General features: G+C 42.5%; 1 protein-coding gene across 3 annotated transcripts in view; it reads right to left on the bottom strand.

The window, feature by feature from the left end:
- Positions 1-23,069, bottom strand: part of DHX35 (DEAH-box helicase 35) — a 79,886-nt gene that overhangs the window by 30,394 nt on the left and 26,423 nt on the right. For all 3 annotated transcript variants that reach the window (XR_747036.2, XR_004052795.1, XM_010355357.2), the window contains exons 5-12: positions 20,942-21,046; positions 18,345-18,406; positions 17,444-17,513; positions 14,721-14,780; positions 7,434-7,546; positions 6,410-6,506; positions 5,372-5,530; positions 3,132-3,342 (exon numbers count right to left, since the gene is read on the bottom strand). Coding sequence is in view for 1 of the 3 variants with exons in the window: in XM_010355357.2 (XP_010353659.1) it covers positions 3,132-3,342; positions 5,372-5,530; positions 6,410-6,506; positions 7,434-7,546; positions 14,721-14,780; positions 17,444-17,513; positions 18,345-18,406; positions 20,942-21,046 (877 nt within the window). In the remaining 2 variants the exon portion in view is untranslated. The remainder of the gene's footprint in view (positions 1-3,131; positions 3,343-5,371; positions 5,531-6,409; positions 6,507-7,433; positions 7,547-14,720; positions 14,781-17,443; positions 17,514-18,344; positions 18,407-20,941; positions 21,047-23,069) is intronic.

The following is a 23,069-nucleotide window of genomic DNA, read 5'->3' as shown; positions in this document are numbered from 1 at the left end:
TGATAATATAACCCCATTTTCCAAGCACTCTACTGACCAAAGGAGAAACAAAGTTACCACATAAGAGGACCATTCTGCCGAAAAAGCTCACAGGAAGTGGGTGTTTCCTGAAAGTTCAATGACATGCAAGTTCTCCTGAGGACCCAAGTGTGTGAGGCATAGGGCCAGAAGCTGTAGGAGTCGCAGGCAATCCCCTTGAAAAGCTTCAGTGATATGCAGGGGTCTGGGACCTGGACCAGAAATAGTTGACCCTCAAGGAGAAACAGGAAAAGTCCCAAGGAGTGGTCTTCCCAAAGAGAAATGGAGGCTTAGGGAAGGAGGAAGCAGGGTGGCTGGAAGAAGGCCTCCAGGGAAGCTGCATGTTGCCATTTGAGGGAGGATTTGAAGGACAAGGAGGATCTGTTGGGCAAAGAGGAAACAGCCCAAGGAAAAGGTATCAAAGTGTTTCTCATGCAGAGGGCATGTCGTGTAGTTCAGCTGGGAAGCAATGTGTAGTGGTTAGTAGAAGTAAGCTGAGGAAAATTCCTGCATGGTTTGAGAAACTGTGGAGGGTCTGAGCAGGTGGCACCCTGTTCAAAGCAACACTTTCTGGAGGCTCCTGTGGAAGCCTAGAGGCTGGACACCAATGCATTCACTATAGTCAGGGGCCATCCCCAACCCAACTTCCACTAAAACTGCTCATGCAAAGGGATTCAGCGACTTTTCACCCAAACCCACCTGCCTATCTTTAGTCTGTGATTTCTTGGCGCATGAGATAATGCTGGCCTCTATAAAAGTAACTTGAGCTCCTTAAAAGTTAAACAAAATTACATATAACCTTGTAATAGCCAAACAAATTAAAAACACCTACTCAAGTACATGTACATGCAGGTTCATACCAGCACTGTTCACAATAGCCAAAAGGCAAAAACAGCCCAAATGTCCACAACTAATAAATGAACAAAGTGTGGTTTACCTATACAACAGAATATTAGTCAGTAATAAAAAGGAATTAAGTACATGCTACAATGTAGATAAACCTCAAAAACATTATGCTAAAAGAAGCCAGAGACAAAAGGTCACATATTGTATGACTCTTCACATGAAATATCCAAAAGAGAGAAATCCATTGAGAAGAACACAGGTTGGTGATTTCCAGGAACTCGCAGCCAGAAAGAATGGGAAGAAACCGCTTAATGCATAAGGGATTTTACTCTGGAATGGCTGAAACGTTCTGAAACTAGATGGAGGTGGTGGTCACACAACATTGTGAATATAATAAATTGTTCACTTTGATTTGGTTAATGTTGTGTTACGTAAATTTCACCTCAATAAATAATTTTTGAAGAGAAAAATGTCTTGAAATCTTCTCTGCATATCAGAATCCCTTTCAGTCCTGGCTCTCCCTTTTCTACTCTAGTCATTTCTTCTTAGCATCTTCAGTGGTTGCCCTTGGTCCTCTGGTCCTGGGTTCTGCCTATTCTCTCCCTTCCACGAATGTTCCAAACCCACTTCCTTCCCTGCAAGTACTTGTACATTCCATTCCCTCTGCCTGGTGTGCTGAAATTGAATCTCCCCAATCACCTCTTCACCTAGATAAGGACTCTACTGTCAAAAAGATCAGGCTCAAGCACCACCCTGGTTGTGAAGCGCTCCCCAAATCCCCAGAAGGATAACACCAGCTTCTAGGAGAAGGCATCTAAAGTAGCTTCATGAGGGAATTGCCATCTGAGAGAGGATTTGAAAGATAAGGAGGATCTGCTGGGCAGAGAAAACAGCCCAAGGAAAAGCCTCTGCTCTCTGCTTCCAAGGCTCCCGATTCTTTATTGCTCCCTATCATACCATAGTATGCTGATCTGTTTGAGGTCTACCTCCACCACCAGACTGTCAGCCACTGTGGCCACAGACCGTGATTACTAGCCCCAGATCTCCAAGCTCTAGCACCATGGCCAGCATACAGCAGGTGCTCTACAAACACTGCTAAAAAGAAAGATCAACATCAGCCCATCCTGGCTAACATGGTGAAACCCTGTCTCTACTAAAAAAAAAAAAAATACAAAAAAAAAAAACTAGCCGGGCGAGGTGGCAGGCGCCTGTAGTCCCAGCTACTCGGGAGGCTGAGGCAGGAGAATGGCGTGAACCCGGGAGGCGGAGCTTGCAGTGAGCTGAGATCCAGCCACTGCAATCTAGCCTGGGCGACAGAGCGAGACTCCACCTCAAAAAAAAAAAAAAAAAAAAAAAAAAAAAAAAAAAAAAAAAAAAAGATCAACATCAAAGACTGAAAAAGGACAATGATAACCAGAAAGGAAAAGAAGAGACAAATGGCAGAGCTAAAACCCCTGGACCTTCTTCAGGGGTAGCCACGCCAGAAGAAACAAAACAAAATAAAACAGAAAACCCTGGGCCTGGTTAAATGAATGCAGATGGATACTGGATAGAGAAGTGAATTAATAATGACTTGGAAATTGAGTTTGGACAACCGGGGAAAATCTCAGCAGCATTCCCCACAAAAGAGAAGTGCAGAGAGAGAAAGAGCAGCTCTGGGTCCATCACTGTCTGTAGGTAAGGCTGTCTTCAAGCTGGATAGAAAGCTCCAGAAGGGCTGAGACAGTATTAAAATTGCCTTCTGTTCCCTCAGAGCCTACCTAGCATGATGCACAGCACAGAGCAGGAGTTCATTAACTATTTGTTTTCTATGAATGAGTCTCGGGACAGACCTTCCATTTTCACTTGGCAAAGATGCTCTGAACCAGAAGTAAAAGTGGAACCCAATGTGAGGCTCCACAAGACTCAGGGACCTCAGAATACGAAAACAGCACATTAAGTCAAGAAAGAAAGGCAAGAAAGGATCCAGGACACACAGTCCATGCCCTAGGGGCGCATGGCTACACAGGTCTGTGCCCAGATGTTAGGGCAGAACAGGATAGCAAATAGGCGGTCACTCACAGGCCGGCTTTGGCCAATGGGGACTAGTAACAAAGAAATACCGTATTTAAAGTGAGGAAGGTGGTGAGGGGCAGATTACACAGGGCCTTGTGAGGAAGGCCTGTATTTTATGTTAAGTTCTACCATTTGGAGTAATCATTTGCTATACTCTGACGCCCAGGTTGACTATGAGAAAGTCAAAAACCCTTAGGGAAAGCCACACTAACCTGTATAAAGGCGATAACATTTTCCCGAGCGACTACGACCACCACGTCCTGCTCGCTGGTTAGCTGATGCCTGGGAGACTGGCACCACCACCAAGCATTCAATAGCTGTCCTGGGATTGTAGGCTCGGAGTTTGACAAAGCCACAGTCGATCACATACACAATGCCACTGATTGTGATAGAGGCTTCTGCCACATTGGTGGCCACTATCACCTAAGTTCCGCACAGAAAGAAGAATAAAAGTCATTTTACTCTTTTTGCTTTTAATAAACTCCTAAAAATCCTAAAAGATTTAACATTTCCAACATTGCAGAATCTGTGAGAGGCAGTTTAATATACTAGAAAGAGTGTGAGTTTCGATGTCAGGGGGTGCCCTGGATTTGAATTCTCCCTACTCATGTGACCCTGGATAAGTTACCCAACCTCCTGAACCTGTTTCCTCATCTACATCATAAGATTTACCACCTCCCTTAGGGCTACTGAAGGGACTATATACAATTAATATATAAAGTGATCAGAGCCTAGTATTTGTTAGTTTTTCCCTTTGGCATAACCAAAGTAAATCACCACCACCTTGCGCAGGTATAGTCATTTATTCATTCATATCGTGGTTACTTCCTGAGGGTATGCACTTTGTCAAGCACTGTTCAAGGTGATGGGATGTAGGATAAACAAGACAGACAAGGCCCCTGCTCTACAAGAAGCAGCCAATCCTACAGAGATCTAAGAAGAAGAAACAGTTCAAAGGAAGGAGAAACAGCCAGTGCAGCCAAAATATAGAGTAAGTACAAGATGAGGTTGCAGAGGGAGGCAGAGATACGATTATATGTAGTCTCTGGGCCACCACGAGGTATTTGCATTTTATTCCCAGTACATCAAGAGCTGCCCCTGGAGTGTTTAAGTAGCAGGGGACACATACATATAGCAGTTAGAACTATTTTCAGGCATTTTACATTTTATAAATCATTTTATAAAAATTATTTTATAAATGATCATTTTATAACATAATCTTCCTAATATTTTTATGTAGTTGGGATTAAGATATTATGCTATTAAACCACCTTATCTGAAAGTTGTTATTATTTATGTTTTACAGCTGCAAAAACTCAGATTCAAGGTCAAGTCAGTCATCCCAAGGCACACAGTAGCTCAGGGGCAGAATCCAGGTCTCCTGATTGACTGGCTGCAATTAATGTTTGATGCGGCAGACTCAAGTTGCTCCATCCCAATGGTCAAGAAGCTGAGCACCCTCATCCAGGTGATCTGAAATTGGGAGTGGATCCTCAGACCATCCCTCACCTGCTCTATTCTCTGCCATCTGTTCATAAATAGCTACTACAGTAAAAGCTGTCCTCGGGCTGGTTCTGCGCGGTCCTCATCTAATGAAAGGAAAAGGCAGAGTCAGGCCCAGGGGGACCATGAACAGCGGGCGGACTGGCTGCCTGCCAGCTCCTTCAAACCAGTGCTTTCCACCACACCCTTCCCCACTCTCACTTCAAGGCTAAACATTTTTAAGCCACACCTTGAATTAACTGATTTAAATTTGGCCCTTTAAAATAGGCAAGCTGATACTTAAATTATTTAGAAACCATGTGTACCAACCTTTCTATTCCTCCTGACAGATGACCTAAATCCCCACAAACAATCCCTTCAGCCAAAGTAAGCATGAGTCGTGGGAAATATTAGGAAGGCAGAAGAGAAGAAAAGGGAAGTCACCTGATCTGATAACTACTGTCAGAGTGACCCTTCAGTGGGACGGGTTTAGAATCTTCACAACGGGCCAGGCGCGGTGGCTCACGCCTGTAATCCTGGCACTTTGGGAGGCCAAGGCAAGCGGATCACAAGGTCAGGAGATCGAGACCATCCTGGCTAACTAGTAACCAGTCTCTACTAAAAATACAAAAAAAATTAGCCGGGCATGGTGGCGGGCGCCTGTAGTCCCAGCTACTCAGGAGGCTGAGGCAGGAAAATGGCATGAACCCAGGAGGCGTAGCTTGCAGTGAGCTGAGATTGCGCCACTACACTCCAGTCTGGGGAGACAGAGCGAGACTCTGTCTCAAAAAACAAAAAAAAAAGAAAGAAATCTTCACAATGTATTATCTATTGTGTGCTTTTAGATCTACTACACAGAAATACAGACCTAGAAGTCTGCCTTGTATTTAGTAAGTTTCAAAACAAGTAAATAAGCATCATTATGATCATAGACGGCTGCCAACACCCGTGGTCATCAGGATAGTCTCACCTTTCTGACACTGCGTGACACCCTTTCAAATACTTTCATTTGCTCAAAGGAAGGCAGTCCTGCATACATGGGGAGAACTCGGAGGTGTCTCTTCATCCCAGTGCGAGCTAACGCCCGAGCCTGCTCGATGAGCATCGACACAACAGTTTCTACCTCTTCCTAAAGACATTGAACCAGGAACCAAAGAAACTGAGATCACTTTAAAGCATGCTATTTTATCATACTGAAAGAAAATCAAAGTCAGAATTTGGATTTTAATTTTGGTCAGATGTAATAATTTCAGTGCCATCATGTTCCACTCTGGGATGATATTTAATTAAATGCTAATAAACAATGATAACAATGGGTGAAATTTTGCAACTACACTATTAGTTACTAAAAAATCAATGTGATCTGCAATGAATGGACGAGTTCCTAATAAATAAAAACAATGACTATTTTACCCAGCATACATATACAGTGTCAAACAAGCATCGCAAGCATATGGACAAGTTGTAGCATATAAAATCACTAGAAGCTTTCTCCAAAAAAGATTACTGAACCATGGAAAGTGTTTGGCAGTGGAAAAGATTACAGTTGGAGGGCAAGTCTGAATAGTGTTGCCACCTTCAGTGAGCACTTGGGTCTGCTCAGTTGTTTTAGCAGTAATATGGCCACTTATCACCTTCAGGATGAGCTGTAAAGGTGTCACTGGAAAAAGAGGTACACAGCAGCAACATGTGTGTAGGACCATGGACCTAATGTAGTATCCAATTCTGGCAAACAAAACAGCCCTCACTCAACTACTTAGTTTATTTTGGAATCAGTTAATACATTTAAAAAACATTTAACCCACTGCAGACAGAACAGGCAGGGGTTAACGACTCCCTGACAATCTAGATGGTAGATGAATGACATCAAATCAATTTTTTACATAATTATGGAACCACGAAATATAACAAAACATGAAATAAACGGCTGAGTAAAGTAACAAGGCTCTGTATTAATTTTGGTGCTGTCTTAACATGTCTGTTCGTCAGAGAAGTACAATGGCATTACCTGGCCAGTAAGAAATGCTAAAATGTCTCCGTCTCCCTCTGTCTGGTGAATTTTCACCACAGTTTCCACAGTTGATTTGATATAATCTGGAACAGGACTGAAAAGACAAATGGGATGAATTCATCACTAGAATATGCTCGTTAATTACAGATCAATTACCCTAATAATCTGGCAGCAAAGCTCATAAAAGTGAGTTTGGGCCTGCCCAGTAGGTAATTAGTACATTGATAAATAAAATAAATATTCATTTTTTAATCTAATATTCAAGAATAATCCATAATTATATGTCAACTATGATTTTTAGCTTCATTTGCAAAGAAATAAAATGATATACCCATACAAACAGATGTGCTATCTTTAGTATGCAAAGACATCGGACCAGTGAAAATCGGGAGCTGTGGTCCCAGTGCTAAAGCCCTCGCTCTTCCCAGCCCGTTTTCCCTCCTAATCAATAGCAGCATTTATGGGTCAGCTGGATGGCCCTGATGGATGTGCTCTGCAACAAAACGATTCAGAAATCAAGTCCACAACTCTGGATTTATCAGCCACTGGAACAGGCTCCTGGTCTTTGTTTGTGCAGTGACTAGTACAGGAATTAGGATGGCCCCTTGCTTGTCCAAGTAGACTACTCCCAAAAGTGCCAACTGGGCCTTCTAGCTAGGGATGTAGAGAACTGAGAGCCAAATGATTCAAATCACCAATACTGCCCCTGCTGACATGCAGCCTTGTAAACCCCAGTTCTGAAAACTATCAAGCTTCCCTCCCCAAAACCTTTCACCACTTTTGCTTTCTCTGGCTGAGCTACTAGCCACAGATTCACAGAAACTTGCGTGTCAGTGTGAAGAGTTTAAACTAAATTCAGCAGTGATGCAGAGCAGGGTAAAAACATTCTAGACCAATGACAAGGGACACAAAACATGCTCCTCCCCATCCTTTAGAGTTGTGAGCAAATGCAGTTCTGACATTCTACATCAGAGACCGAGTTTTCTAATTACCATCATCAAGAAATCAAGCATCATCAAACCTTTGTAGATAAAAGATATCCACCGGAAATGTTCGCCCTTCCACTGTAAGGATCACACTTGTATCCCTTGCTGGATCACTGGTTTCATTTTGATTAAAGAAATCCTGGAATTTCTAAAAAGAAAAAAATTAATTCTTCATTTCTCTTAGAGAAAAAGGTTCATAGCGATTCATGGAAGGAAAAAAATAATATTAAAACTGACCAAAGACAGGTGAGTAGCAAGGATTACATATACGCAATACAGATTATGGGTTGCAACATACATTTTTTAAATTCACATTTTTCTAACTGCAATTGCGGGGAATCACATTTCAACGACAGTCTTTACTAAAGTTTTCATAAAAATAATAAAGGTTAGATTTCAAAAGTGCATTCAGTATAGCATCTGAGTTAACATGTAGCTGTAGTATTAGTTATCTTATTCCTATCCTCTCTATTTCATTTAAGCAAAAATTTGGTCAAAGGTGTGATTCAAGTTCAGTACAGGTTAGACCAGGTTGGTGCGTAACTCTATCTGGAAAACATAGATATGATCATTCGAGTTATCAATTTATAAGGAAACTTTTCCTTCTGTGAACAGTAGGTGTGTTTCTGGCCCCATTGTTACTGGTTTTAGGTCACTTGATGGCAGGGATAGTGTCTTCTCCATCTTTACACACCCTACAGTAGTGAGTGCGAGGCTTTGCATGGGGTAGGCCATCAATCATGTACTTCCCCGACACTCCTGTAGTACCGTTGGGAGAAGTGTCTCTTGGCAGTTTCTCCCAAACAGGTGGCCACATCCTATTTAATGGTACTTGACTACCACTTGCAGCCCACAAGGAGACCTGTCTTAAGGGCTCTGGCCAATGATGGAGGAAGGAAACACCACCAAAGATCCTCTCTTGGGGAATGTGACCCTAAGGTACAAAGAGAAGCTGAGACTGAGAAAAGTTAAGTGACTACTATGCAGGCAGGCAAGTGAGCACCAGATGGGAAGCAGCTGGTATCCACTGCAGAGGGGGCATGGATGTCCCGTCGGGTGGAGTGCTCCACTATTTGAATCTGGGTCCCCTTTCCATTCCCCACCTCTACTCATTTCCCCAAGGCCTGGCCACGTAACTGCAAAGCTTGTCTTTATTTCCCTATGTACCCTTATAAAATATGTCCATCCTGCTCCAGGAAACCCAGAAGCCCAGGAGCTGTGCTAATGAACGGCATCAAACACTAAGTGAAGGGGCTCTGAGGGGTATTTTTAAAAGAGTAAACTGATTTAACTACAAAGTACACGGATGTTATACATTAACCTCAAAATTGAGAAGAATAAGCACAGACATAAAAGTGCCTCATGCCAACAAAACTATGCTTTGCTATGCAGAATTCCACACAGTACCCCTGTTCACTTTCTTTTGGGTAAATTCCCTACAAGTCGCTTCAGCCTTCCTGCAGCCCTATGACATGCACAGCACAGGTACACTAGAAGAAACACACAAACAAGTGGGAACAGACACCCCAGGCCCCAAAAGAGTAAAGAGTTCACAGAAGGCAGATGTGTAAAGAGTTCACAGAAGGCAGATGTGCAAAGAGCTGATAAAATAAACCCTAAGGCAGACTGACCCTGTGACCAGGAAAGAGCTGCAGATTAAAATCTGGTAGAATGAAAAGTTAAGAACTACTGGCTTTCAGGGAGAGCTTTATGGAGGCGGCAATATCCCTTGCCTGCACCGTAAAGGCTAAGGAGGATTATTACTGGCTGGGAAGGGGAGACATCCCTTACCAGGACAACAGCACAGTGTGGACTAAAATGTAAAGGGGTCCCTAAGGGAGAACACAGGCAAGGTCTAGGGCAGGCCTCCCTCGTCTCTGAGTCAGCCCTCTCATCTGCAAAATGGACAACCTGCTCTCCACCCTGCAAGGTTGCTGTGAGGTTCAAATAAAGTGTGTGGGACAGCTGTGGCACACGTCTAGCCTAGAATAGCACTCAGTAAGTGATGTTAGCCATAACTCTGAAGGGACCCAAGTGCTGAGCTGCACTGACACTTTATCCAATGGGCAAGACAAGGGCAGTGAGGATGGGCATGATATTATCAGACCCGCAAGCTGGATCCTGGACTCCAGTGGCCATTTTGGAGAAGGGCAGAGGAACTAAAAGATTTGAGGCAAACAAACTAATTAATGAAGCTATCATAATAGTGCAGGGGAGACAAAGTGTGAACCTGTGCAAATCATTCCACAGATACAACTGGTAGGAACTAGCAATCAGTGAGTGAGTGTGCACATACATGCACATTGGAAAGAAGGCTGGAGTGACTTCTTACTCAACCGGGGATAAAAACTTCTTAAAGCAATGGAGGTCTTGGTCTGAATGATCACGAGAAAGAGACTAAGATGGAGAATCCGAGAGTCACAAGTTTATGAGTTTAGGATGTCCACGGCTAGCCAGCTGCCAGACAGCTAAGGCTAGTGTGCAGGCACACAGTCAAGACTGCCACAAGCATGAAGGCTCAGCTGAACTAGGGGCCACAGGGGTGTGTAGCCTTGAGGGGGAAGAGCAGACAGAGAAGGAGCCCAAGAGGAAGCCAACAAGGAGGTGGGAGAGGGGAGGTGGCAGGGCTCCAGGAGCTTTGGAAGGAGGAGGAGGAAGATTTTACCAAAGCGCTTGGACAGGGGTGAATGTTACCAAAAAGGCAAGCAGAACAAGGAAGATGATGCCTTGACAATTTTATTAGAGTGGATGTCTAAACCTTACCGTTAAGGAAGTTAAAGATAGGGAGTTACTCTTTCAAGAATTAAGTCTAGGCCAGATGCGGTGGCTCATGCCTGTAATCCCAGCACTTTGGGAGGCCAAGGCGGGTGGATCGATTGAGGTCAGTTCAAAACCAGCCTGGCCAACACAGTGAAATTCCATCTCTACTAAAAATGCAAAAAAAAAAAAAATGGCTAGGCGTGGTGGAGGGCGCCTGTAATCCCAGCTACTAGGAAGGCTGAGGCAGAGAATCGTTTGAATCTGGGAGGCGGAGGTTGCAGTGAGCCAAGATCGCGACATTGCGCACCAGCCTGGGCAACAAGAGCGAAACTGTCTCAAAAAAAAAAAAAAAGAATTAAGACTCAGCATTTACTGAGAAGGCACAAGACCTTTAGATCTTTATCTTGTATCTTTATTTGGAAATACAAAATACATAAAAAAGTAAATAAATATAGTACCAACAATGCAAGAATCTTGAGGCAGGATCAAGGAACAAGAAGAGTAAAATGAGTTCAACACACCCAGAAAAGAGGAGTTTGAGTCAGGTTTGAAAGAGGTGGGGTCACGTTGACATACAGACACGGTAAGAAGCGTACATCATATAAAGGCAGGGGACAGTCTATGAAATGGACTGTAAATGATGTGGCCATCTGCAGGGTTGTCTTCTAGCTCACCATAGGCTCCTTCCCTGGTAGCTGCTCCTTCCTGATCCACCGGAGTGGCCGCCAAGCAGCCATGTCTACCCAAGACACCCATCCCTTGGCCAATAGCCCTTGGCCCATGTAGACAGGTCCAGGGTGTGGATCTGACCCCAGGTGATCCTAAGTTCCTTCTCTAAGAACCTGGAAAGAGAAATTAGTCTCTCTTCAAGTAGCTGGACTTACAACAAAAAAACTATGGGAGTAGTAACCACATACTCTGCCATGTAGTTGGATGCAAATAAAAGAAAAGCAATATCATAATATCATGTGATACAGGATCAATAAATACTTCATAATTATATCCAGTCATGTTACATAATTGTTCATTTAAATGGGCTTACATTAAGAAAGCAGCTAAAGCAACCAAAGCAGCTATTTGATCAGCCCCATCATGCTCTGCTGGTCTCTGCCTCCCAGCTGCAGCTGCCGCTGTCTTCATCTGCAGGCTGGGCCACCCCAGTCGCTGAGAGAAACCACAGCAGGTGGCCTATCAGCAGCCCTAGCTCTAGGAGGTTTGAAGTTAGTCTATCACCCACAGACCGAGCCGCTGGGGGGCAGGGGATGAGTTCTGGACTTCCCTGGGTCTCTAGATCAAAATGTTTCCTAAGCCATACCCAACCCCACTGCCACTCCCACATGGTCCTCCTCGTTCTTGCCCTCTTTTGCCCACTCATATCCTCTTTCTTTCTTTCACTCACATACAAACTCACATCCCATACCTCACATAGGCCGCTCACACACGGACCCACAACCCACACAGAGATGACTCACACACACAGATCCCCCATTCAGAGACACATAGAAACCACTGTCCTCCTCACACAGGAGGTACTGGCTGAGCAGTGAGGATGGAATAAGAAGGAATGGCCCAGCTCACCAGGGTCCAGCATGTCCTGTACCACAGCAGAGCAAGGCAGGACAAAGTTCCTACATGCTGCCTTCCTGCTTACAAAACTGCTTCCAGAAAGTCATCTATATCAACTACCATAGACAGAACTGAAAGAAGCTATTTTTTCATCTCTGTGTCACACCAAGACAATAAAAGGCAATTGTGAACAATTAGTATTAATTAACAATGAATCTGGCCGGGCGTGGTGGTTCACGCCTGTAAATCCAGCACTTTGGTAGCCCAAGGCAGGACGATCACCTGAGGTCCGGAATTCGAGACCAGCCTGGCCAACATGATGAAACCCCTTCTCTCCTAAAAATACAAAAATTAGCCAAGCATAGTCGCTCACGCCTGTAGTCCCAGCTACTCGGGGCACGGAAGCACAAGAATCACTTGAACCTGGGAGGCAGAGTTTGCAGTGAGCTGAGATCACACCACTGCACTCCAGCCTGGGCAAGAGAGACTCGGTCTCGATCAATCAATCAATCAATCAATAAAATGCATCTAAGAAAAGACTTGGACATTACAGTTTTGAACATAACAAAAACTAGAATAATTTTTAACTTAATTTAATAATTTTTAAGGGAGGGTGAAAAAGAGAGAGATGTTCTGTGTAACGTGGCCACAGAGGAGCTAACTAGAGGTGAAGTCAGCCATAGTCCACAAAATAGCATGCCAGCAGATACCATGGGTGAGAGAGATGACAATTAAACAGGGCAAGAGAGGAGCTTTTTTTTTTTTATTTTTTTGAGACGGAGTCTCACTCTGTCGCCCAGGCTGGAGTGCAGTGGCCGGATCTCAGCTCACTGCAAGCTCCGCCTCCCGGGTTCACGCCATTCTCCTGCCTCAGCCTCCCGAGTGGCTGGGACTACATGCGCCCGCCACCACGCCCGGCTAATTTTTTGTATTTTTTAATAGAGACGGGGTTTCACCATGTTAGCCAGGATGGTCTTGATCTCCTGACCTCGTGATCCGCCCATCTCGGCCTCCCAAAGTGCTGGGATTACAGGCTTGAGCCACCGTGCCCGGCCAAGAGAGGAGCTTTAACCCAAAAGTTGCCATGGGCAGACCCAAGACAACAGACTCCTACAGCCTGTAGAAAAGTCTGAGAAACCAGTCTCCAGACACATTGGACATATCACCTTCGCCATGCTGCGCTTTCTCTCTCTCCAAGTTGTTCTGTTTCCCAGAAGCCACAGGGAGACTAGGAGCCAGGAGCCAGGGACCACATCTCACTTGGATTTCAGAACTGGCCTCCGTATCTACTGGAGACTCCATATCTACTCTTGTCTCCCATACACAGCACTCAGAATGATCTTTCTAGAGCCCAAACATGATGAAGTCACTGCCCTCTCTCACATGTTCCCATGGCTCCCAACCAGATATAGGATGGAGCTCATCCTCTCTGGCTGAGCCTGTAAGGCCTTCCGTCATCCGACCCTAACCTCCCCATTTTAATCTTCCATTGCTTTCCATTCAATCAAAATTCATTCAACCCAAGTGCCTACTCTGTGCCAGACATTGTTTTAGGTGGAAGGGACAAAATGAGACAAAGTCCTGATCTTCATGGAGCTCACGTTTTAGTGACAGGAGACACACAATAAACAATGCATATAATGTTAAGTAGTGATAGAAAAGTGATAAACATAAAAAAAAACCAGAATAAGGGAATAAAGAGCAACTGGGGTGCTGTTTTAGATAGCGCCTCTCTGAGGAAATAATAAATACTCAAAACTGGAATGAAATTAGTAGAGAACCTTAGACTGGGGAAGAATGATCTAAAAAGAGGGTTCCTCCATAGCATAAGCATGCCTGGGTTGTTTTGAGGAACAGCAAGGGGACCAGTGAGGCTGGAATGTAGCGAGCACTGGAGAAAGTGGAAGAAAATAAAGTCAGAGAGGAAGTTCAGGGGTAATTCACCCATAAGGGTCTGGCAGATAAGACTCGAAGCTCCGTGAACTCATGGTCATGTCCCTGTGATTTCATTTATGCTTAGGGTGCCCTTCCCCACCTTCATCCATCTGGAAAACGGCTGTCCATCTTTCAAGCACAGCTGGTACATCACCACCTTTATGAAAGTTTCTGGGCACCCCCCGGCTGGCTGGAGTTAAGGGCTCCCTCCTTGGCTGCCTCAGTACTTTGAACACACTGAACTGCAAACATCTATTTCTGCATGTATATATAGCAAGTGGTCAAAAGTATTTGTTGAGTTGAACTGCTGTTTAAACTATCGGTCATCAAGAGAGAAAAATAAGTAAACCTAGCCATAAAAAACTTCAACATGGAAATTATTATACATACAGGAGAAACTTTTTTTTTTTTTGAGATGAAGTTTTGCTCTTGTTGCCCAAGCTGGAGTTCAATGGAGCGATCTCGGCTCACTACAACCTCTGCCTTCCAGGTTCAAGCAATATTCCTGCCTCAGCCTCCCAAGTAGCTGGGATTATAGGGATGCGCCACTACGCCCAGTTAATTTTGTATTTTTAGTAGAGATGGGGTTTCACCATGTTGGCCGGGCTGGCCTCAAACTCCTGACCTCAAGTGATCCGCCTGCCTCAGCCTCCCAAAGGGCTGGGATTACAAGTGTGAGCCACTGTGCCCAGCCCAGGAGAAACTTCAATTGCACAGAAAAATCTAAATATATACAGTATAGTCATAAATAAACAAATTCAAGAAATACAGACTCATACTGAAAAAATAATAAAAAGAAGCTGCCTAAGTGAGGAGAAAGACAGAATGTAGATAAACAAGACAGGTAGGTAATTATGAACTTAATTAATTCCAGGCTAATTTCCACCCACAAGCTGAAAAGGAGTATCCTCTGATTATATGAAATCTAGGACATCAGATGGTCCCATAAAGAAGGTAGGCCATTCTGCCAAAGATAAGCTCTTGCTAGAGGCAACTTCCCAAGGATATATAGGACGAAAGTGTTTGTGAGGAGAGGAGGAAAGGAGAGGAAAGGCTCTTACGTCCGCATCCAGAGTGGCTGAAGTCACAATCAATCGAAGATCCCCTCGCTTTTTCTGAATCTAAAAAAAGAAGACATTAAAAAATAATAATAGTGCAATACTTATGGATGAGATCATTTGCTATCTGAAATGTAATTCAAAAATTCAGTGTTTTTTTTGTTTTTTGTTTTTTTTTTGCCTGAGGAGGAGGTAGGGGAGCTTATAGATGAAAGGACTGACTACAAACTAATAATTGTCAAAAGTAAGGGGGGGGTCATTAAACTATTATTTCCAGTTTTGTAAATGTATGGAATTTTCCAAAGTAAATTTTTTTAATTATAAAAACTATCAAGAAGCTTTAAGACCCAAATCTGAATTTACTGAGAATAAAACCGTTTTTTCCTGAAACCCGGGTCTCAAGATAGTTTGAATCTGTGTATGAAAAAGTATATTAGGCCGGGCGCGGTGGCTCAAACCTGTAATCCCAGCACTTTGGGAGGCAGAGACGGATGGATCACGAGGTCAGGAGGTCGAGACCATCCTGGCTAACATGGTGAAACCCCGTCTCTACTAAAAATATATATATATTAAAAATTAGCCGGGCAAGGTGGCGGGCGCCTGTAGCCCCAGCTACTCCAGAGGCTGAGGCAGGAGAATGGCGTGAACCCGGGAGGCGGAGCTTGCAGTGAGCTGAGATCTGGCCACTGCACTCCAACCTGGGCGACTGAGCGAGACTCCATCTCAAAAAAAAAAAAAAAAACAAAAAAAAAAAACAAAAGAAAAAGTATATTAAAAGCAAACAAACAATAAATGATAACACCAAGACAGAAATATGGCAAAAAAAAAAAAAGAGAGATAAAAGATATTAAGTTACTCAAAGAAACACATAATCAACAGGCATTAGAGAAGTGATCAAATGAGCTACAGCTAAGATATATAATAACAATGAGATTTTTTTCCCCATCTATCCCATTGGCAAGGATTTATTTTTTTAAGGCTAATACTCAGTGTTGGCAAAAATTCAGTGAAATCAGCCCTCTTATTATACTGTTCCTGAAAAAGGTAATAATTCCCTCAAAGTATCAAAAAATCTAAATCTTTGGCAATGGAATAAAATCATAATGAAAATAGTAATAATAACAACTAATACAGACTAACTTATGTGCTAGCCCAGAGGCCCTGTATACAGGTACAGAGTATACCCACTGTGCAAAGATGCCTGGCTGAAGGGGCCAAGGGCATCAGCAATCCAGCCCACTTGCCTCCTACCTAGCTCTAGACATCCTCCCAGAGGGGACATCTTTTTCTAATTTGCACAAAAGAACCTCACAGTCTAGCTGTGACCCTATGCCAGGCACTAACCTAGAAGTTTTTTGCTATCTTACTTAAGCTTCAAAACAAAGCACAATATACAGCACCTATGTCTAACAGAACTCTCTGCAATGACAAAAACTTTCTTTATTTGTACTGTCTGATGCATAAGCCACTAGCCATCTGTGGCTATAGAGCCCTTGAAAAATAGCCAATGTAGCTGGGCACAGTGGCTCACGCCTGTAAACCCAAGACTTTGGGAGGCCAGGGCAGGCGGATCACCTGAGGTTGGGAGTTCAAGACCAGCCTGACCAACGTGGAAGAACCAAACACCACCTCTACTAAAAATACAAAATTAGCAGGGCACGGTGGCACATGCCTGTAATCCCAGTTATTCGGGAAGGCTGGAGATTCTCCTGAGGGAGGAGAATCGCTTGAACCTGAGAGGCGGAGGTTGCAGTGAGCCAAGATCACGCCACTGTACTCCAGCCTGGGCAACAAGAGAAAATCTCCGTCTCAAAAAAACAAAAAAAGAAAAGAAAAATAGCCAGTGTGACTGAGAACCTGAATTTTTTTACTTTCTTGTATTTTAATTAACTTTTATCTCAATAGCCACAGGTAGGTAGTGGCTACCATAGAGGAACGTACACCAGCACAGATACTCCTATTATCCCATTTTAGAGATGAGTAAACTCAGCAAAGTCAGAATTTGAACCCAGGTAGTCTGACTCAATGCCTATGCTCTTAATCACCCTGTTCTACCACTTCTTTCTAGACTCTAATTGGGAATCTGTCCAAAGAAAACAATCAGAAAATGTGGGAAGGGAGGAGAGAGTGGAGGTAAGATTGAAACAAGATTGGCTGTGAGTTGTAATTGTTGAAGCCAGATGATGGGTACATGGGGGTCATTATACACTTCTTTGGGATATGTTTGAAACTTAATAATAAAGAAAGAAACACAAATGCAGCAGATTTAATTACAAGGGTGCTCGCTGCAACAGTATTTATAATAGTTAAAATCTGCAAGCTATATAAATTGCTAACAGTAAGGGAAGTTAAATACTTTATGATAGAGATGTGATTAAATAACCATTAAAAATAGTATCTCCAGAGAATATTTAAATGACACAGAAAAATGATCCTAATGTAATGTTAAGGGAAATATGAAAGATACAAATTAGTATATATAATTCAATCAATCCCTAGTATGCCAAAACAGATCCAAGTACACACACACACACACACACACACACAGAAAACAGAAGAAAACATACCAACATTTTACTGCTGATATTCTCTGAATGGGTAGGATTATGGATGATTTTAATTTTCTTCCTTGGTATTTTGTTGTATTTTCCAAGTCGCTACAATTGCTTTTGTAATCGGGCAATAAAATAAACACACACAATAAAAAGCTGGCAGTAAAGTCATACCTTTTTTAGCAAGCCAATGGCAATGTCAGTGTACAAGGTCCTCTCGTGGGCTTCATCCAGCATGATGACACTAAGAATCAAAGAGAAGCTCTCAGTGAGCCTCTAAAAAAAATCACACATCATCTCATCTAGACCATCAAAGAGACTCTGGGTATTTAGTCCTCATACAATCACTCTGCATCAAAAGTAAACCTAAGCTACTCTTCTTTGACAAAGAGGTAATTCTTAGGTTAATAAAAACGGTGACAATAACATATCTGAATTTTAAAAAGTGTACTATTGTTATCTTTAAGCGTTTTACCATTCACACTGAATTCCAACTGAATTTAGTATCTGATTTTAAATGAAAACATTACCTATAACCCTACAGAACACATAAAAATCAGAACAAAGCCCAACCACCTGAAGACTGTTAAGCTATAACAACAGTCAAAGAGGTAGCTGACTACAGTTGTGACATACGTGGAACAGGGGGTCAAATGTGACACCCTCCTCGAGAATACCAGAGCCTGGGTGGGACAGCTTTAATGCTGTGAGTGACAGATATACAAGGAGGGGGAAAGTGATAAAAAAATTATTTAGACTCTGTAAATTACATTTAACATGGGCCAGTTAGTTCTCTGCAGTCACCATCAATACTGGAGTGTGACAAGGCAAAATAAAAAGGACAAGTCACCAGACTAAGTCATGACAGGAATTTTAATGTGCCCATTTTTGACTGTAAAGGGCCATACTATTTAAATTCTGAGAAAAACACCAAGGGTCCCAACAGCGAAGGTCAAGAGAAAAGCTTTGGGGAAGCTTAAAACAGACATGAATCCCAGCTACTAACACACCTGCTTCTCCATCTCCCTGGGGACTTTGGAAACTAGGAAAGTTATCGTAAGAAAAACACATTTACCTATATTTTGTTAACAACGGATCAACCATCATTTCCCTGACCAGCATTCCATCAGTAAGAAACTAAAAAATAAAAACACAAAGCTTTAGAAAGAATTCACTTACACTATATATTAATGGTATTGTTTAAGTTCAAGTGCAATCTCTTTGCCAGGATGTGTACAAGTAAATTCCCACAAAGGACTGTGAGAAAATGCCTCCATATTTTCATTATCAAGCAATGTAATTGTTCACAAAAGGCTTTAAACATAGGGTCCTCGGCTGGAGTTGCAAATCTTTGAGCAGAATTTCACTTGCATTTATTATGGAAACATCAGCTAAGCCCCATTTCCTCTGCACTTGCACCACTAGTACTATCGATAAAGAGGCAGTGAAGACCAACTGGTATCTGCCCAAAGAAACACCTTAAGTCTAAGATAAATTGCTCTTCAAATGTCCCAAAGACTACAGATTGCAGTTCTTGATGTTATTAACTTAAACTTCAACTAATATTATTTCACAGAATCTAGACAAGATCATGGTTAAGCACATGGGCTATGGTGTCAGACTGCTGGGAGTTCAGATGCTGGCTCTATCTCTTACTAAGTTGTGTGAACCTTGGGCAAGTTACTTATCTTCTCTGTCCCTGATTGCTCATTTGTAAAATGAGGTAATCAAAGTATGTACCTCACCAAGTTAATGTGAAAAATAAATAAGATAGTATAGTAGTTCCTTGGTATCCTTGGGGGTTGGTTCTAGAGACCGACCCCCTCAGCCCACACCAAAATCTGCAGATGCTCAAGTCCACTATATACAATGGCATACTATTTGTATGTAACCTATGCATACCCTCCCATATACTTTAAATCATCTCTAGATTATTTAGAATGCCTAAAACAATGTAAATGTTATGTAAATAGTTGTTATACTGTATTTTTTAAAATTTACATTATTTCTTATTTTTATTTCTTAATATTAGTAAATCAAGGTTGGTTGAATCCACAGATGTAGAACCCACAGGATGCAGAGGACTGACTGTACATGTAAAGCATTTAGCATAGGACCTAGGACAGAGTAGTGCTCAAGAAAAGTCAGCAAATATTATTTAAGATTAATGAATCTATAATGCTTCAGAAACATATAGTAACAGCCTTCTTAACGTACTGCATTTGTTTTCAGGTTAAACCATCTCCCTTGCGTGCTGTATCTTAGTGTTTTTTGCTTTTTTTGTTTTAAGAGCAGGATGCATTACCATCACATTTTTCTTGGACCTGGTACTAGCTGCCACATACATATGTAAGAGCGAAAGTGAGAACTTGCCACCAATGACAAATCACCAGTCAAGAACTGAGCACCTTGAAATTGTGACCAAATGGAATACAAAAGGTTTTTATGGATGGCTCAAAGGTTTTTATGGTTATGCAAACCACTGAAAATTTAGCTAGTTCAAATATATTTGATGGTACAGAAAAATATTCCCTTCACCTAGCAAAATGAATGTTAACAAAATATAGTAATCCGGAAAGTAAGGTCTATATTTTTATAAATCACTACATTGGTCATTCAGTTCATCTGATTTTCAATTTTTCCTCTGTTGCAAATTAAGAGGTAACTGAGATTCTAATAACCAATTTTCATTTCATCAGATTATTTTCATTCACTGTTTTACAGCACTGTCTAATTAGACTTTGATTCTAGCACAGTGGTAGGTAGTAGGCAGACACCCTGTTGAGTTGATTATACACTGATTACTATTGATATTAATTATTTTAATATTAGCAAGGAGGCCAAAGAACACACATATAAAATCCATTTTCATATGTAAATGGAAAATTACTAATTAGTGAAACAACATTCATGAATTCTACACTTCATCAACTTATACTACTTGGTCTCTATTTTCAAGTCTTTTACAGGCTTGTTTCTATATTTCGATAGCTATTTGAGTCAGTGAAAATACAATAAAATACACATAAGAAAAGACAGCTTTGAGTCTTGGTCCTATCACTGATTAGCATATAATATCAGGCAAGTCATTCAACCTTCCAAGCCCTTAACCTCTTCATCTGTGGAACCAAGGACTAAACCTTACTTCCAATCTCCTTTCTGGGCTAAGATTGCAGGACCCTTTGAAAGAGTCCTGTGCCGCCGGGTGCGGTGGCTCACGCCTGTAATCCCAGCACTTTGGGAGGCCAAGGTGGGCGGATCGCGAGGTCAGGAGATCGAGACCATCCTGGCTAACACGGTGAAACCCCGTCTCTACTAAAAATAGAAAAAAAAAAATTAGCCGGGCGTGGTGGCAGTTGCCTGTAGTCCCAGCTACTTGGGAGGCTGAGGCAGGAGAATGGCATGAACCCAGGAGGCGGAGCTTGCAGTGAGCTGAGATCGCGCCACTGCACTCCAGCCTAAGTGACAGAGCAAGACTCCGTCTCAAAAAAAAAAGAAAGAAACAGCTCTGTGTCTCCCAGCTGACTAAAGTCTCTGAATGTCAGGATAATTTTCTTCACTTTCTGCCATGGTATCAATGTCCTGTACAGCAGCAAGGGCTACATGTTTTTAATTCTCCCAAAATAATCTTCTTCCTTATTTCCACTAGGAAAAGCAGCTTGAGCACTTTACCTTAATTCTCGTGGCCAGTTGGTCGGTGCAGTCATCAAAGCGGATGCAGTAGCCCACCTCGTGGCCCAGCACTGCACCCCTTTCTTCAGCTACTCTCCCTGCAACCTTTGGGAAGAAAGATCATGCTGAAAATAGAGACATAGAAATTACTGCACAGAGCACATACTATGGAAAATCTAAAGGTCATTTATATTTTAAATAGTATGTGAACACAATGAAAAATGAAAGACAAGTTATTAGAGAACAAGCATAATAACTTTTGCAATTATTATTATTATTATTGAGACGGAGTCTCACTCTGTCACCCATGCTGGAGTGCAGTGGCACAATCTCGGCTCACTGCAACCTCCACCTCCCAGGTTCAAGCAATCCACCTGCCTCAACCTCCTAAGTAGCTGGGATTACAGGCAAGCACCAACAGGCCCAGCTAATTTTTGTATTTTTAGTGAAGACAGGGTTTCGCCATGTTGGCCAGGCTGGTCTCGAACTCCTGACCTCAAAGAATTTGCCCACCTCAGTCTCTCAAAGTGCTGGGATTACAAGTGTGAGCCACCATGCCCAGCCAATTATTAACTTATATATCTCACTCCATTCTATAAAGGTCTTGGGGCAACTTACAAGAACATATACAATGAAAAACAAAATCACATTAAAACGTTAGAGATCAAGATCCAAAAAATTGCAGAAAAAATTTCAAAAGATCAAAGCCAATGAGAAAATGTTAAACATAGATATGCCAAAGTTATTCAAGTTGAGCCACAAATTCAGCTCTAAATTTGGTGGCCAAAGCAAAAAGGAAAGTAAAAGAAATGACAAGATTCACCCTGTTCCTAAAGAAAGGGTACACCAACCAGAGACAGTGTTTCATCTCCACACTCGAAAAGAAAACCCATCCCCCTGGACCATGAGGGCAGAACAGGAATTACCATATTCAATGCCAGGTCAGTTTCATTTTCTCATTGAAGGCAAAAAGGTAAGTTTCAAGAGTGAGATACGTGAAACAGTTCACAACTGTGTTCCAGCTGCCAAAGCCACTGAGAGGGGAAATACAGACTAGAACTCGGGTTTAAAATAAAGAGGGCAGATGAGTGGATGAGAAGATTAATAAAAAATCCAAGGTAGCATAATAAAGTGAAAGACAAAATATGTAATACATTATGAAGACCATAAACTATAGACAAAATTTCACCCATCAAAACATAACAAATAAAAAGTGAATGCAGGAAAGAGAAAAATGAATCCAACAGCAAGATCTCTGCATTCCCCTCAAGAAGGCTATTCAAAAGTTAACTTATTAATAGAAAATATTTAAAAGAATGAATAAGCATAAAAGTAGAAAAGCAATAATGAATATCATTTAGTTTAATTTAAAAGAAAATAGGACCGGATACAGTGGTTCACACCTATAATCTCAGCAATTTGAGAGGTCGAGGCAGGCAAATCACCTGAGGTCAGGAGTTCAAGACCAGACTTAGCCAACATGGTGAAACCCCATCTCTACCAAAAATACAAAAAGTTAGTTGGGCATGGTGGCACGCGCCTGTAATCCCAGCTACTCGCAGGAGGCTGAGGCAGGAGACGCCTGAACCCAGGAGGTGGAGGTTGCAACGAGCTGAGATCACCCCACTGCACTCCAGCCTGGGTGACAAAGAGAGGCTGTGTTGACAAAAAAAAAAGAAGGAAAAGAAAGTTTAGTATTCCCACCACATAAACTACCTAAATGAAAAGAACCAAAGGGAAGCAATATTAATAGGTTTCCCAGGGACCCAGCACACCAATCCCCACAGAAGGAAGGAGTTCAGTCTCCCTCTTTCACAGGTGAGACAACCTCCCCAGCACCCACGCAGTTCCCAGGTGCTGACTTTAGAACGTGGCTGGCACAGGAGGTGTCCTGAGGCAGAGCTTACTGCTCCAGCCTTTCCACCCTAGCAGCCCCAGGTTCAGGAAGGCAGAGGCTCTCTGCACTCAGCTTCTGAGCCAGGCACACCCAGGCGTTTCCTGCCCATCAGTGTTTAAGACACTGAAGAGCAGATGAGGATCAGAAGCAGCTCTGCCTGGTGACTTGAAATTACAGACTGGGGAAGCCAAAACCAAATCAATCATCCGGCAGCTGGTCTATACCATGTAG

This window comes from Rhinopithecus roxellana, chromosome 13 (assembly GCF_007565055.1).
Source record: "Rhinopithecus roxellana isolate Shanxi Qingling chromosome 13, ASM756505v1, whole genome shotgun sequence".
NCBI classification, from domain to species: Eukaryota; Metazoa; Chordata; class Mammalia; order Primates; family Cercopithecidae; genus Rhinopithecus; species Rhinopithecus roxellana.
This window is presented reverse-complemented; position numbering and strand designations above follow the sequence as displayed.